Source organism: Bufo bufo, chromosome 1 (assembly GCF_905171765.1).
Source record: "Bufo bufo chromosome 1, aBufBuf1.1, whole genome shotgun sequence".
NCBI classification, from domain to species: Eukaryota; Metazoa; Chordata; class Amphibia; order Anura; family Bufonidae; genus Bufo; species Bufo bufo.
The window spans coordinates 30,102,765-30,118,558 of record NC_053389.1 but is presented as its reverse complement, the minus strand read 5'-3'; the positions used below and the strand labels follow the sequence as shown (position 1 = coordinate 30,118,558).

General features: G+C 48.2%; 1 protein-coding gene across 2 annotated transcripts; it reads right to left on the bottom strand.

The window, feature by feature from the left end:
* Positions 1-4,654: 4,654 nt before the first annotated feature.
* On the bottom strand, positions 4,655-14,321 carry LOC120992606 (cytochrome c oxidase subunit 6B1). Of its 2 annotated transcripts, none has more exons than XM_040421677.1 (4): positions 14,180-14,321; positions 13,193-13,315; positions 6,983-7,083; positions 4,655-4,893 (listed from the first exon to the last, which is right to left on the bottom strand). In XM_040421677.1, exons 2-4 carry the CDS (start codon positions 13,296-13,298, stop codon positions 4,840-4,842), a joined length of 261 nt encoding a protein of 86 aa, XP_040277611.1. In that variant the 5' UTR covers positions 13,299-13,315; positions 14,180-14,321; the 3' UTR covers positions 4,655-4,839. The 2 variants fall into 2 exon arrangements, with proteins under 2 accessions (XP_040277611.1, XP_040277612.1); XM_040421678.1 differs by having other exon boundaries at positions 14,134-14,236.
* Between the last annotated feature and the right edge of the window lie 1,473 nt (positions 14,322-15,794).

Genomic DNA, 15,794 nt, shown 5'->3' with positions numbered 1-15,794 from the left:
CCGTGCCGAGGTCAGAGGCCATTGCAAAGAGCATTTAAAGGGGTTGTTCCAGATCTCTCAGACTGGCGGGACTCACGTTGGTGATCATTATACGTAGGGCTCATTCAGACGAACGTGAGGGCCCCGGCCTGTATTGCGGACCACAAACGATGGGTCCACAATATATGGGCACCGGCCATGTGCACTCTGTGCTGCGAATGCAGATCCATTGACTTGAATGGTTCCGCGATCCACAAAACAAGTCAAAGGGTAGGACATGTCTTATTTTGACCAGGCACGGATCGGAAGCCCACGGCAACACTCCTCACCACCATAGATAAGACATGTCCTATCTTTTGACGTATTTTGTGGATCGCAGACCTATCCAAGTCATCTGCAGCTCGGAGTGCGCGCGGCCAGTGTCCGTATATTGCGGACCCACCGTTTGCGGTCTGCAGCACGGGCACAGAGCCCTTACGTTTATCTGAATGAGCCCTAAGGCTACAGTCATAGATAAACAGCCATGAAGAATGGACACACTGTTTTTCATGGCCATTTTTTTTTTTTTTTACCAGTTTTGCATCCGTATCCTGGGCATTTTTAACCCTCAGAGGACCCTGAGATTTTCCATTTTTGCGTTTTCATTTTTCACTCATAGTCCTAACTTTTTTATTTTTCCGTTCACATAGCCTTATGAGGGCTTATATTTTGCGGGACAAGTTGTACTTTCTAATGGCGTCATTTACGCTTGCATACCATGTAGTGGGAAGCGGGAAAAAAATCCAAATGGGGTAGAATTGGGAAAAAATGCAATTCTGACAAAGGTTTTTATTTGTTTATTTTACACCGTACATTATATGGTAAAATTGACCGGTTATCTTCATTCTCCAGGTCAGTACGGTTACAGCGATAACACACAAAAAAAAAATTCTAATCTTTAAGAAAAAAAAATATAAAATTTTATGACCATATTCTGACCTCTATAACTTTTTTGCAGGGCGATCTGTACTTTTCAGTGATATCAGTTTGAAGTGTGCCTGACTTTTTGATCACGTTTTACAAAAAATGGTGAATTGACAGTTTTTCTGTTTTTTTTTCCCGTTACGCCATTTGCCGTATGCCATTAATATTGTTTTATTTTAATTGTATGGGCATTTTCGCACGCGGCGATGCCCATGATGTTTTTTATTTTTATCGGTTAAGTATTTATATTTTTAGGAAATGGGGGTGATTTGAACTTTTTTGATTTGTAAAAACTTTTTTTTAAATTACCCTGGGTGACAATCATCAATCATTAGATTGCCCACTGTGTTCATTGATGGCTATATAGCCATCACTGAAAACTTAATTTTCAATATAACAATACAGTGCTGCCACCTAGTGGCCTGTATTGGTATATTCCTCTAATAGACTCCGAAGCTGGCTTTGGGCTATTAGAGCAGTGTAACAGGTTCCCCGATCTCAGCCGGGGAACGCTGTTACCAGAGCGGAAACACGCGGATTCTGCTTCTGGACCGCCCTGATGCCGTGGTCAAATGTGAAAGGGAAAATGTATGCGATCAGCCTTATTTAAATCCCAACCCCTGCAGTATACATAATGTCCCCTATAGTGGCCCCCAGCTGTAATGAGTTTGGGGGGAGGGGGGGGGTTTAAGCCACTTGCACACGCAGAGGCAGTCACTCCTCTCTTGATGCTGTAGGACTATGCACTCCTGGCATGATCGCTAGGGGCACATGGTGACATCATCACACTTGGGCATCTTACACACGAACGTTGTTCATCCATTCCGTGCATTGGGGACTGGGACGTGCGGCGGCCGGGACGGATCGAGACCTATTCAACTTGAAAGGTTCCGTGATCCGTCCGCACCACAAAAAAAATATAACAAGTTCTATTTTTTTACGGTGCGGCAGCACGGACAAACACCACGGAAGCGCTCCGTAGTGCTTCCGATCCATCTCCGTGAATGGGGCGCAATACGGCCACGGGCACACAGCGTTCATGTGCAAGAGGCCTTGAGCAGAGGTCCTTCTGCATCAAGAGATGTTTCTGCGTATGCAAGTGGAGGAGGTAAGTACCGGCATTTTTATTTTTTATAATCTAACCCATAAAAGGCCATTTTGCGCAAGTGTAACCGTTTTTAGCGACCATTAGACGGGTGCAGTCCTGTCTAACAGCTGTTAAAAATGGTCATTGATTTTAGTAGGGTCTGTCTGACCGTGAAAATAGCAAAAAATAGGACATGTCAAATGTTTTTACAGCGTCTATTTACAGATCGTTTAAAAAAATATATATAAAAACACCTATGTGAATAGCCCCATTGACTTCAATGGTTTCTAAAAGCAGCAGTGTTCACTGTCATGTGAGTGGAGCCTTACCAGATCCCAGGCTCGTTCGCTCCCAGCCTCCGCTGTTTGTCTCGGATTCCACCATGAAAACTTCCCGATTGACGCTGCTGCAGCCAATCACTGGTCGCTGCTCTCCTTGCGTCATGTCAAAAAATGGTCACGTGACACAAGGGGAGGCGATCACCGCTGACACCAGTGATTGGCTGCAGCAGCGTCAAACAGGGAATTTACATGGAAGGATGCGAGACGAGCAGGAAGCCATGCTGGAGTCAGCTTCGGGGATCAGGTAGAGTAGTCTCACCAACGCGGGTCCCGCCCGTCTGGAAATTAGCGAACAAACCCTTTAAGAAAAAAAATAAAACCTGTGAAGTGTCGTCCTCTTTTGTCAACCATTTTTTAGTAATATCTTTTTCTGGGAAAGTTGGGTTACAGCCAGTCATGGACCCATCACAGCTTCCACTGCAGCGACTACCCAACGTTCCCAGCATCCTGAACAACAAACCTGACTACTTGGAAGGATTCATCCACTGGGCACTTTGCCATGGAAAGCTGGTTGGTGGCAATATCTTGTCCATTTCTGGGAAAGCTGGGTGACAACCAACACGTCCATCGTCACAGCCCTCACTGGGAAGTTTACTAGACTCCTGAAAAGAAAATCTGGCTATGGCATCGGACACCTCTGTCCATTTAGTTGACAGGTCACATGGGTATCATATTAGCAGCCATATTGTTCATCACCCAGCTTTCCCAAAAGCAGATAGGACTTTGATGCAACACAAGGGAGTGAATTGTACAGACACCAGTGGCGCTGGAGTCCAGGAAAGCTGGGTGACAACTGATGGACGCATTTGTACTCATCCCCCTTTCCCAAAAACAGATGAACACAATTTTTTGTATCTTGACAAAGAGTCCAACCTGTGGCTCTCCAGCTGTTGTGAAACTACAACTCCCATCATACCCCGACAGCCACAGGTTGGAGGACGACTCAAAGGACTTCATGAGAGTTTTTGGGGACGCAGGTCGTGACGAGGTTAGGAGCACGCGCTGCTTGGTCATTCCAGTCTGCAGCCACAGCGCTCGCCAGGGCACAAAGCAGCCATTTTTTTTCCCCCCTTACATTTCCATCTCCTGACAGCAAGCAGAGATCTTAAAACTGTGATGAACTGAACCAAAGTCTATTAGAAAGTAGCAGGACTTCTCCTGATGCTGTGTAGCCATTCTTCTAGGATTTGCTTCTCTGAGAGCACAATGATAACAGGCCATACCTGTAACGCCATAATGTGACCACAGTAATACGAGAAGGAAGAGGTGGGCAAAGGTAAGTGGCCAGCATAAGTACTAGCGCCAAACCTGCAGTAAACCTGGAATCCGATTGGCTCCTATGAACAGAGCGTGGACCAGCAGGTGGCGGATTACAGGGACAAAGTACAGACTGTAGCTGAATCCGCAATCACAAAACCCTGCACTGGACAGAAATCTGCCGGTAGTGCAGGCTCAGGCTTTGGGCCTGTAACTTCGAGGGACTGAATCTCCGCACTGAAGAAAGATAATAAAATACGGATTTCACATATTGAAGCCGACAACAGAGGGCCTTCAATAACTGTCTCCTTACGCGATCATACACAATAGAAGACCTAATAACCCCCACCATTGTTTAACCCTTTATCATCCCAGACTATCATTTATGAACGTATATTTTCATACCGCAGTGACATATTTCACAGACTGTTTATCAGCAGGTCCTCCATTCTGGGTGACTTACATTGGACTGGCTGTAGAAATCAGGTTGGTTTTAGGCACAGAAATTCTGCAGAACCACGGGGCTCAGGGATACCGTTTGATACCGGCCTACCTTGGTAACTACATTTCCATTAGAAGGTTCAGACGAATGTCCAAAACCTCAACCTATGTTATTCCAATGTGCAAAAAAATAAGCTTTTTGCAGGATTTCTGTTTGTGAGTGTTCTATTGCCAAGTAAGCGTTGCTGCAGTTCACACTATGAACACCAGGTGGCAGCAGAGAAACTAGAAACGCTGATCTCGCCCTTTTTTAGCCTATTATAATGCACTGTGAAGATATAATCGTTTGCTGATTGCGCATTGATCGCCTGTCTCCTCTCTGTGTCTTGCATCTGTCCTGGAGATCCAATAAAGATTTAATATACAAGTGGCTTATGTTTTTTCACATGTGAACCCCCCACCGGAGTCATGTTATTTCTTACAGTGAACTGGCCTCACACCTGGAAAGTTAGTTCTATGGCGTGGACGGGCCTGGCAGGGAAATACCTATCTGCCAAAAATAAAATAAATCAGAGGAACAGCCCAGTCCGGGTTTCTTTTTTTTTTTTATTGACATAGAAATAAATGTACTAGGTGCTCTCTTCCCATTGCCGAGCAGCACAGATCATCAGGTTCACGTGGACGACTCCAGCTGACATTTCCCAATTCAAGTCAACATTATTCCAGACTAATGGGAGCAAGAAGAGTCCATTTCACTACAGACGTCCAGCTTTATATTTTACCGGGGTAGGTCCCTGCTTCTCTCTGCTCGTCCCACTTCTCCACCTACAAAAAGACATAAGGAATAGTATGAAAGGAGGCAAAAATCAGAAAGACTAGGATTAATCTGTATGCTGGATTCAGCACTCCTCCTGCCAATCTATCCGTATAAACCAGCTTGCAAATTAATGGCACTTTACAAAATCAGGACACCCGTCAGACAGACCTGTGGTACGAGTTCCTCCCCAGCTTAGAGGCGGTCTGACAGCACTAGATGAGGGCTGGGAAGAACAGAACATACCCCTTCATTCAACTTTTCTCATCAGGAGCAGTGAGAATATGAAGTTTTATTCTGCCAGACTGCCCAGGAAGCAGTTTCACTGTGACATCCTCACAGCCCCTTCCTGCCTGACCTAAGCTGACGAAGGGGAAGTGTTTGTCCCCAAAACTCGTTGTTTACATGGTCATGCGCTTTCTCCAAATAAAATATCTAAATTGAAGTCCCACGTCCATTTCCATCAGCGAATCCGCGCCACTGCAGCAACTTTCTTCGCTTCCTGCCTTGTGTTAGATCTGCTGGCTGGATGCTACAGCTGCCAATCAGACCAGAGGGGAGGGGCTGTAAGCACTTCAGTGGAGCCCCGCCTCCTGGGCACATGCAGGAGAAGAAACTGGCAGAATAAAACTTCATATTCACACTACAAAATGATAATAAACCACTCCACAACTCTAACTTAGTGCCGTCAGCAGGTTAGTATGGTCAAAACTCCTGACAGATTCCCTTTAAAGCGGTTGGCCCACAGACAACAAGTATCACCTATCGACAGGAAAGGTGACAACTGTATGATTGCTGGGGGTCTGACCACTGGGACCAACAAAATCATGACAACAGGGGTCCCACCGAGTGGTCACATCAGCTCCATTCAGTGTCTGTGAGACTGGCTAACTCCATGCGCTGTACCTGCCTGACCACGGGGCGGAGGGTCACAGGACGGCTGTTCTCATGGAGGTCACAGCAGTCTGACATGAAACTGACGGTGTTAGGACCACTAACTTTACATCTGATTTTAGAAAGTACAAGTGGAAAACCAGGTCAAACACTGTGCTGAGCCGCGGTAACCAGAGCGAATTATAGGGAATCCGCCACCTCCTCTTACTGCAGGAAACCTATGGCAATGCTGTGCAACAGGATTAAACTATACCTTAGTCTGGGCTCGTGGTCTCTGAAAATACCAGAAAAATACATTTGGAATAAAAGTTAGGACCAAAGTGCTCAGCAGGGCATCAGCAACGGATCAAGGAGCCCGGCACGCCTCTCCCCCGAGTCCAAGACCGCCCAATCTACCTCCTCTGCAACCTCTCATACCTCTTTTGAACTCTGTATCGTTAGTGGTTGCTTCAGCGAAATCTAACGCAAGCGCCAACGATGCGGACAGAGTATAAAAGAAGTATGTGACATCGCAGAGGAGGGGCGGACCAGAAGGAGGGGTCTTAGGCTCTGGTGGAGAGGCACGCTTGGGCTCTTGGACGGCTTGGGCCCCTTGAACCGTTAGGGACGCCCCGCTCGGCACTTTGGACCTAATTCACTTACCAAACAAAGTTCCTTTTGGCAGATCCCCTTTTCCGGTACTTGTAATCATGTCACACAGCACTATTAGCATTGCCATGGGCTTCATACAGTAAGAGGAGGGGACAGACTCCAGTAGAGGTTGTGGCTGGAATATACCATTAGTTTCCAATATATGGGGGTGCCCCTTACAGCGCTGGTTTAGTTCTGCATTCCCTTCAGTTTCTTCCTGCTCCAAGTCACCAGATGGGAACTGGCTCCATTCATACAAAGCTCTGAAGGGGAGGGTGGTGGGATCACTGAGGACCAGTACTGGGAGGGGGGGCAGGAAAGAACTTCAAACCCGGCCTCAACACATGACATGAACGACGGTCATTCATATGAGTGGCCATCACGTAATACTGTATTGGTATGGCTGGTGGGCGAGACAGGCGGCTGCATTATATATATAAACGTTATATTACTGGAGACGCTCAAACGAGAACATTTAAACCTGATGGAGTGTGAAGAAGAACCAGGGTGAACATGGCAACTCTCCAGATGCTAAATAAAAAAAAACACAACATGCAAGTATTCAGCATCACCTACCCACGAGTTGGGGCACATGGAGCTGTAGACACGGCGGTACCATTGACATGGGTAGGGGTCCTTGCCTTTAGCGTTCAGAGACTTCTCACATCGATGAAAATCTAAGCAGAAAAAACAAGATTTCAGTAAGTCCATGGTTTAGCGAGATCACAGTACCTGCAGTCACCACTAGTGGGAGCTTGGGAGGGACTTACTGTGGACAGGTATATAATTGCCCGGGCCAGAGGCCGCACCTCCCCCCGTGATCGGGCCAGAGGCCGCACCTCCCCCCGTGATCGGGCCAGAGGCCGCACCTCCCCCCGTGATCGGGCCAGAGGCCGCACCTCCCCCCGTGATCGGGCCAGAGGCCGCACCTCCCCCCGTGATCGGGCCAGAGGCCGCACAACAGGGTCCTAGAGCCACCTTTCAATTGTACAGTTCCCCCAATAAACTTATTTTTTGGCTCTATTATTGAGTATGAATATGAGCTTTTATTCTGCCAGGCTCTGCTCAATGTGTGCAGGAGGCGGAGCTTCTCTGACGTGCTATCTCCAGAGACAGCTGTAGCGGCCTCCTGGTGGGATCCTACAGCTGTAGCGGCCTCCTGGTGGGATCCTACAGCTGTAGCGGCCTCCTGGTGGGATCCTACAGCTGTAGCGGCCTCCTGGTGGGATCCTACAGCTGTAGCGGCCTCCTGGTGGGATCCTACAGCTGTAGCGGCCTCCTGGTGGGATCCTACAGCTGTAGCGGCCTCCTGGTGGGATCCTACAGCTGTAGCGGCCTCCTGGTGGGATCCTACAGCGGTCACTCAGGGCAGAGGGCGAGTGCAGCGATGCAGCACAATGCAGAGGGCAAAGTAAAGCTCCAGCTCCCTGGTAGAGTAAAGCGTCATTCACATCACTCCTGATGAGAAGAGCTCCATAGATTGTTTGTACTGCTCTCCGCATCCCCTGCCTAGCACTGTCAGCAGTATAGCATGGTCAAAACTGCTCACAGGCTCCCTTTAACCCCTTAGATGCCATGGTCAATAGCAACCACAGCATCTAAGGAGTCTGACAGAGTGAGGGCGCTCGCCCTGCCAGCTCAGAGGCAAGACCATAGGGTGCCGCTGGGCTTCCATGGCAGCAAGGGGACTGATAAAGGCCGGAAGACCCAAGAGGCATGTCCTAATACAGGGATGCTCAACCTGCAGCCCTCCAGCTGTTGCAAAACTACAATTCCCAGCATGCCTAGACAGCCTAAAGCTATTAGGGCATGCTGGGAGTTGTAGTATTGCAACAGCTGGAGGGCTGCAGGTTGGGCATCCCTGTCCTACTAGATTGCCTAATGCCAAGTATTTAAAAGAATCATAGAAAAAAATAAAATAAAATCACTACTCCAAAATGGTGAAAAAAAATGCAACTCTTCCCACAACCCCCCATAAATTATCTGTACTAGGAAATCATGTGAAGCTTCAGAAGCCTCACACATGACATTACCCAGAACCAAAAATATACCAGGGTCACGTGACCCCTCTCAGCCAACAGGAAGCTCTGAAAAGTTGACGCGTGTAATATGATCCTCTCAAAACAGCTGATTGGCAGCAGCAATCAAATGATCTGCCTTAGCCAATGTCTTGTAGGATTAGCTCAGCTGAATGGAATGGTGCCTTCCCCGTTCTAGGACTTTTAAGCCATATGCAAATGAGCAATTAAGTGCACAGAGGGCTGGCCCAAGCCACTCTGTGCACCCTTGCCCCTTCCAATTCCTCAACCTCGCTTTCCTTCTTGATTGATGAAGGTCACCTTGCCTGGATCTGTCACTCAAGAAGGTTCTAGCAAAGGAAACAGAAGGCGCAAGGATGAGCAGTGGCTTGGGCCCGCCCCCAGTGCACTTAACTGCTCATTTGCATATTACTTTAAAGTACTTTTTCTCCCAGAATGAAGCAACAGATCTGAAAGTGGAAGGTTTCATTACATTCAGCTGAGCAGGTCCTACAAGGCATGGTGCCCGGTGTCATTGGCTGGAGCGGTGCCTTGGACCATGCACCGCCGGATGTAAACAGTCCACAGACATGGAGAAAGCAGAGGCAGCGAGAGGACTGCAGGTTAGTACAAATCCTCTGCTTCAGGGGGCAGGCTGCAGGCACTTGCTAAAATATAATAATTAGAGAAAAACCCCCTTTAAATGCCGCCTTCAATACTGATCAATTTTTTTTTATAAAACTCTGGCCTATCACCAGGACCTGTTCCAGCTGCGGCATGCTGGGAGTAGTAGTGTCACCACTATTGCAGAGGCTTAGTTTAGAATGTAATCCTGTGCCGAGGACTTCTGGGGAATCAGTGCAGGGACAGGAGTAGTTGCCGTGCGGCGGCCATAGTGCGATCGCAGACGTGCACGGCTCACGGATGTTAATGATTAATCTTTATAGTTGGCAGCTCCTTCGCAGACCTGAAACCAGACAACGTAGAAAACCAGCAGGGAGACCAGGGTGTCCGGCCATCACTGGGAGCAGAGGGAGGCGACAGGAGAAACTATAAGTCTCTGTTCACATACATCGTGCAGAGACGGGGACAGATTGTCAGTCATGTGACTGCAAAACTACAACTGAATGGGAGCCATGAAAAGCGCAGGCGCCAATAGGGGCATGTGCCAGGACCATGAACCAGCTTGCTGTAGAACTACAAATACCAGCACGCACTGACAGCAGGAGGGAGACACCCAGGTGGGCACACCCCTGTGTTATAAAGGTGGCCACATACGTCAGATGTACAGGCTATGTAGCCGGCTGCAGAGGGCTGTTATGTCAGAGGGCGATTCAGTTTAATATTTTATCATCGTCGAATCCCAAGAGCCATGACTATTTTTTCTTCTACTTTTACAGCAATGTGTGGGATAAGTGAAATAACCCAGGATGTCAGAGAAGCACTTTTTCTTTATTTTTGCCAAATTCCCACAAGGGAACCTGTGATCAACTGATTGCTGACATAATCCATCTAGTACGTAAATGGTTGTACTGGTCTGCTAACAAGCTCAAACAGCTCCCACAGTCCTGGTGACCAGCATCCAGGTGGCCTCTTTATTACAAGGTACTGTCTCTGCCCAGACCAGGAGAAGGAGAACTGGTGTCACGGAGCCCATTAAGTGTCCTGCCATTCACAGTCGCCTTAGTTTGCAGTGGTGGATGAGAAGCATGGACTGCTACAGTCAGGAAACGTATGGTCTTCAGCGCTGAATCCAGGTTCTGTTCGGGACCCAACAACGGTCGGATCTGAGTGTGCAGGCCTCGTGGTGAGAACTTCAATCCTGCCTTTGCTGTGGAGCGACACTCTGCCCCGACTGCTGGTGAGATGATCTGGGAGCCACTGCATACAACAGACGAGGGACACTAACAGCTCAGCGATATGTGCAGAACGTCCTGCGCCCATGTGTTCTTATGGCAGAGCTTAAAACATCCAACTGTGTCTCCTCCCGGCTCCGGGCTAGAGGCCCCGGCTCCTCCCGGCTCCGGGCTAGAGGCCCCGGCTCCTCCCGGCTCCGGGCTAGAGGCCCCGGCTCCTCCCGGCTCCGGGCTAGAGGCCCCGGCTCCTCCCGGCTCCGGGCTAGAGGCCCCGGCTCCTCCCGGCTCCGGGCTAGAGGCCCCGGCTCCTCCCGGCTCCGGGCTAGAGGCCCCGGCTCCTCCCGGCTCCGGGCTAGAGGCCCCGGCTCCTCCCGGATCCGGGCTAGAGGCCCCGGCTCCTCCCGGATCCGGGCTAGAGGCCCCGGCTCCTCCCGGCTCCGGGCTAGAGGCAGCACAACAGGGCCCTAGAGCCTCCATTCAATTTTACAGTTTTCCCAAAGTTTCTCTTTCCTCTAATACTGCAATCACTTCCCTCTATCATCATTATAGTCACACATAGGAAGCTTCTTTCCAACATCTCCTTCTTGGTGCATCATTATTTTTTTATTCATTTTATGTACTGCAGTTTATAATGTCAGGCTGTAAGGACACTACTGACAGCCATATTGGAGCCTAATAGGCTTCTCTACCGAGCAGGTTCGGAGGACGTGGTCAGGCCCTTCCTGATCAGCGTCCCTCCATTTGTTCACCTAGTTGAATGCAGAAGGTGCTATTGATTGTATCATCTAAGGCAGGGGGAGGCAACCTCCGTCCCTCCAGCTGCTGTGGAACTACTACTCCCAGCATGCATACTTACTCTGCTCTTCTCCGAACTCCTGTATAAATGAATGGAGCATGCTGGGAATTGTAGTTTTTACAGCAGCTGGAGTGCCAAAGGTTGCTGATCCCTGATCTAAGGAGTTAAATTGCCAGTAGCAGAATATTGTACTTATATTGCAAAGAGATCTTGCTTAATAATAGTCTGTTTTATTCAATAAATAATTACAAAAAAAAAGTAGCAGAGCTCCCCTATATACTACAGCCAGCTCCCACTGCCAGGGCATAAACACACACCTGCTGGGCGCTCCACCCTCACCACTGAAAGGGGTTCTACGCTTTGCTTATATGGAGAGCATAGGTCATCAAGATCAGATCAGCAAGGATCCAAAACTTGGCACCCCACAGATCAACTGTATAAAGAGAATGCACTGCTCATGGGTCATCAATACAGGAAAAGCGGAGAACCCCTTTAACTATATCGAGGTGTAGAAATAGATAATTTACACTAAATTATTCTGGTAGTTATTGGAAACAGAACGAACAGCTGCGCTCCAAGTATGGGGGGGGGGGGGGGCAGGATCAGTACAGGATAAGTAATGTAATGTATGTACACAGTGACTGCACCAGCAGAATAGTGAGTGCAGCTCTGGAGTATAATACAGGATGTAACTCAGGATCAGTACAGTATAAGTAATGTATGTACACAGTGACTCCACCAGCAGAATAGTGAGTGCAGCTCTGGAGTATAATACAGGGTGTAACTCAGGATCAGTAGAGGATAAGTAATGTAATGTATACAGTGACTGCACCAGCAGAATAGTAAGTGCAGCTCTGGAGTATAATACAGGATGTAACTCAGGATCAGTAGAGGATAAGTAATGTATGTACACAGTGACTCCACCAGCAGAATAGTAAGTGCAGCTCTGGAGTATAATACAGGATGTAACTCAGGATCAGTAGAGGATAAGTAATGTAATGTATACAGTGACTGCACCAGCAGAATAGTGAGTGCAGCTCTGGAGTATAATACAGGATGTAACTCAGGATCAGTACAGGATAAGTAATGTAATGTATGTACACAGTGACTGCACCAGCAGAGTAGTGAGTGCAGCTCTGGAGTATAATACAGAATGTAACTCAGGATCAGTACAGGATAAGTAATGTATGTACACAGTGACTGCACCAGCAGAGTAGTGAGTGCAGCTCTGGAGTATAATACAGGATGTAACTCAGGATCAGTACAGGATAAGTAATGTAATGTATGTACACAGTGACTGCACCAGCAGAGTAGTGAGTGCAGCTCTGGAGTATAATACAGGATGTAACTCAGGATCAGTACAGGATAAGTAATGTATGTACACAGTGACTGCACCAGCAGAGTAGTGAGTGCAGCTCTGGAGTATAATACAGAATGTAACTCAGGATCAGTACAGGATAAGTAATGTATGTACACAGTGACTGCACCAGCAGAATAGTGAGTGCAGCTCTGGAGTATAATACAGGATGTAACTCAGGATCAGTAGAGGATAAGTAATGTATGTACACAGTGACTGCACCAGCAGAATAGTGAGTGCAGCTCTGGGGTATAATACAGGATGTAACTCAGGATCAGTACAGGATAAGTAATGTAATGTATGTACACAGTGACTGCACCAGCAGAATAGTGAGTGCAGCTCTGGGGTATAATACAGGATGTAACTCAGGATCAGTACAGGATAAGTAATGTAATGTATGTACACAGTGACTGCACCAGCAGAATAGTGAGTGCAGCTCTGGAGTATAATACAGGATGTAACTCAGGATCAGTAGAGGATAAGTAATGTATGTACACAGTGACCACCAGCAGAATAGTGAGTGCAGCTCTGGAGTATAATACAGGATGTATCTCAGGGTCAGTACAGGATAAGTAATGCAATGTATGTACACAGTGACTGCACCAGCAGAATAGTGAGTGCAGCTCTGGAGTATAATACAGGATGTAACTCAGGATCAGTACAGGATAACATAATGTTGTAGACCTATATGTGAGCGGTGTACACTCATGCGCCTAAAGGACACTGGGGTCAGACACGGTCACTGAACACTTTTCTTACCCAGGTAGTTCTGGACGCAGTGTTTGGTCTGATTTTGATTTGGAAACCGGGCGTCAAATGGAGCCGTTTTGTAGTTCTCAATCTTCTCGCGGATGTCGTCTCCCATACTGCCGGCTGGAAATACTAGAAGAAAAGACAATGTCGGCTTCATGTCACTGTCACACACAGAGGACACCGGCTCCGCAGCACTACACATCAGTCACCACGTCCTCCGCTCCTCATACCCACAGCTTAATAAAAGGGGGAAAAAAAGATCCAAATGATCTCCGTGTATTCTACCACCCTGTAATTAAGAAGGTGGGGGCCCTTCCCCTTCAGCTGATGTCACCTTGCCACTTCCCCGGTGCACGAATAAAGGAAATGGAGGTCCTGAGACTGCATGGACTAAGTGAGAGCCCCCCCCCCCCCCCCCAATCTGGAAAGTGGACAATCCCTCTAAGAATGGCCATGCAGAACTTCCTCTTTATTTATAGTGACCTACACAGCAGAGGTCAGCAAACCCCAGGGGACTGCAATGGCGGTGGAACTACAATTCCCAGCAAGCTCCATTCATTTCTTTAGACCTTAATAAGGACGGCCAAGCACATGAGCATGCTGGGAGTTGTAGTTTCACAGCGGCAGAGTACTGGAGATTGCTGACCCTTGATTACGGCAGCAGTTTTCCTGTAATTTTTGCAATATTTAGTAAATTGTAAAGGTAAGAAGCCTGCGCCCGGGGCCAATATTACTGGGGTGACACTGGAAGCGGCTGCGCTGCTTTGTGGGGCGATAACTGCAGCAAATACCAGCTGTAATAGTCACATAACCGTACAGAACCACGTGACTGACATGACAGCGCTATATACCACTGTGAAGGACTGCACCCCAACTCTTCAGCCTCCCGGACACTGCCCCTCCCGTCCTCACCAGGCCCCTGCACCCCTATGAATACCCTCCTGTACCTACTGCACCCCCGGCATCCCGGAACACCAGTCCCCGGCCTCTCACCTCAAGCTCTCACACCGCACACCCGCCTCAATGTCACAGCTACCAGGGACCGGAAGTGCGGCTTTTCTGAAAGGAAATACGTCACTCTATCTAAGGGCACGGGAGAAGGGCATTGCGGGCTCGACGCACAAAGCGTGGTGACGTCACGGTGCGTGCCATCTGCGCAAATTTAACCCATGAGCTTCCTCTTCCCTAGCGGGCGAGTGCGCGTTCGTGAGGCGGGCTTCCGGCTGAAGAGGCGGTGAAGGGGTTAAGAGAATTCGCTTGTCCATTGGCCGCTCGGCTGTTGCTAGGGCGGCTTGTCGGGCGCCATTTTGTGTGTGTGAGGAGGAAGCGCACATATTAGGCCTGTCTCGGGGCGGGTAGACATGTATACAGCATTACATGTAATATGAATGGTCACACAGCACAGCAGTCCTCCCAACCAGTGCAAGTCATGGGGTCGTCCTGAGACTGAACAGCATGAAGCTGGTCTCTTACTGACTGGGCCATGTGGATGAGGAGAACCTGTCTTACTGATACATTACAGCCCAAGAGGGCGACTCAAAGGGTTAAAAGCCACCACCTAAAAAAAAAAGGACATGAGTAAAAAAAATATCATTCTAATTTAATTCCCATAGACCCTACAGGGGAATTTCCCGGTGGGCCGATGACCAGGGGGCCACCCAAGGCCTCTCTGCCGCTGACCGGCTACATAGTGAGAATCGGGAACGCCTGGATGTGGCCAGACCACGCTGCCGTGGCCTGCATCTCACCTCCTAAGCCCCCCTGCTGTATATCTTAATGGGGTTCTCCGGGATATGGAAAATGAAAATGCTTAAATATTACTTTATTATAAATATGTTCCCAAATACCTTTCATTAGTTATAATGGCAATCATCAGGGGAAGCAAGATGGCCACTGTCTCATTAGTTCACACAAAACCTGTCCTGATCACACATGAGGACAAGTTACTTCCGAGCACTGAGGTAAAGAGCTGCCTCATCCTCCTCTCTACTTGTCAGGGGTTAGGATCCTGAATACAGATGATAAGATCTTTAGCTGAATCTATGGGGAAATTAGTTCATGAGGAGACATGAAGTACAGAGCTGACGGACAGGACAGACTGTGGTAATGGAGACTGCATACAAGAGCTGCCGCTCATTATCCACACCTCACCCTCCTCTCATGTCTCCTCATCTTCTCCATTCCCACAGAGATTCACCTGTATTCAGGATCATGATTCCTGACAGGCAGAGAGGAGGATGAGGCAGCTCTGTGTGATCAGGACAGGTTCTGTGTGTACTGACAGGACGGCGGCCATTTTATTTCTCCTAATGATTGCTCCCTAGACAAAACAAGCCATTCTAAGTAATGAAAGGTATTTGTGAATATATTTATTATAAAATAATATTGAAGTACCGTATTTTTCGCTTTATAAGACGCACCTTATGATAAGACGCACCTAGGTTTTTGAGGAGGAAAATAAGAAAAAAATATATTGAACCAAAAGGTGTGCTTTTGGTAGGTTTTGAACTAATGGTGGTCTGTGGATGGACTTGGGTTCAGAGTACTTCTGTCACGGTGGGGAGCTGTGTGGTCTGAACTCGCCGGTCCCACTGTTCTTACCTACTTC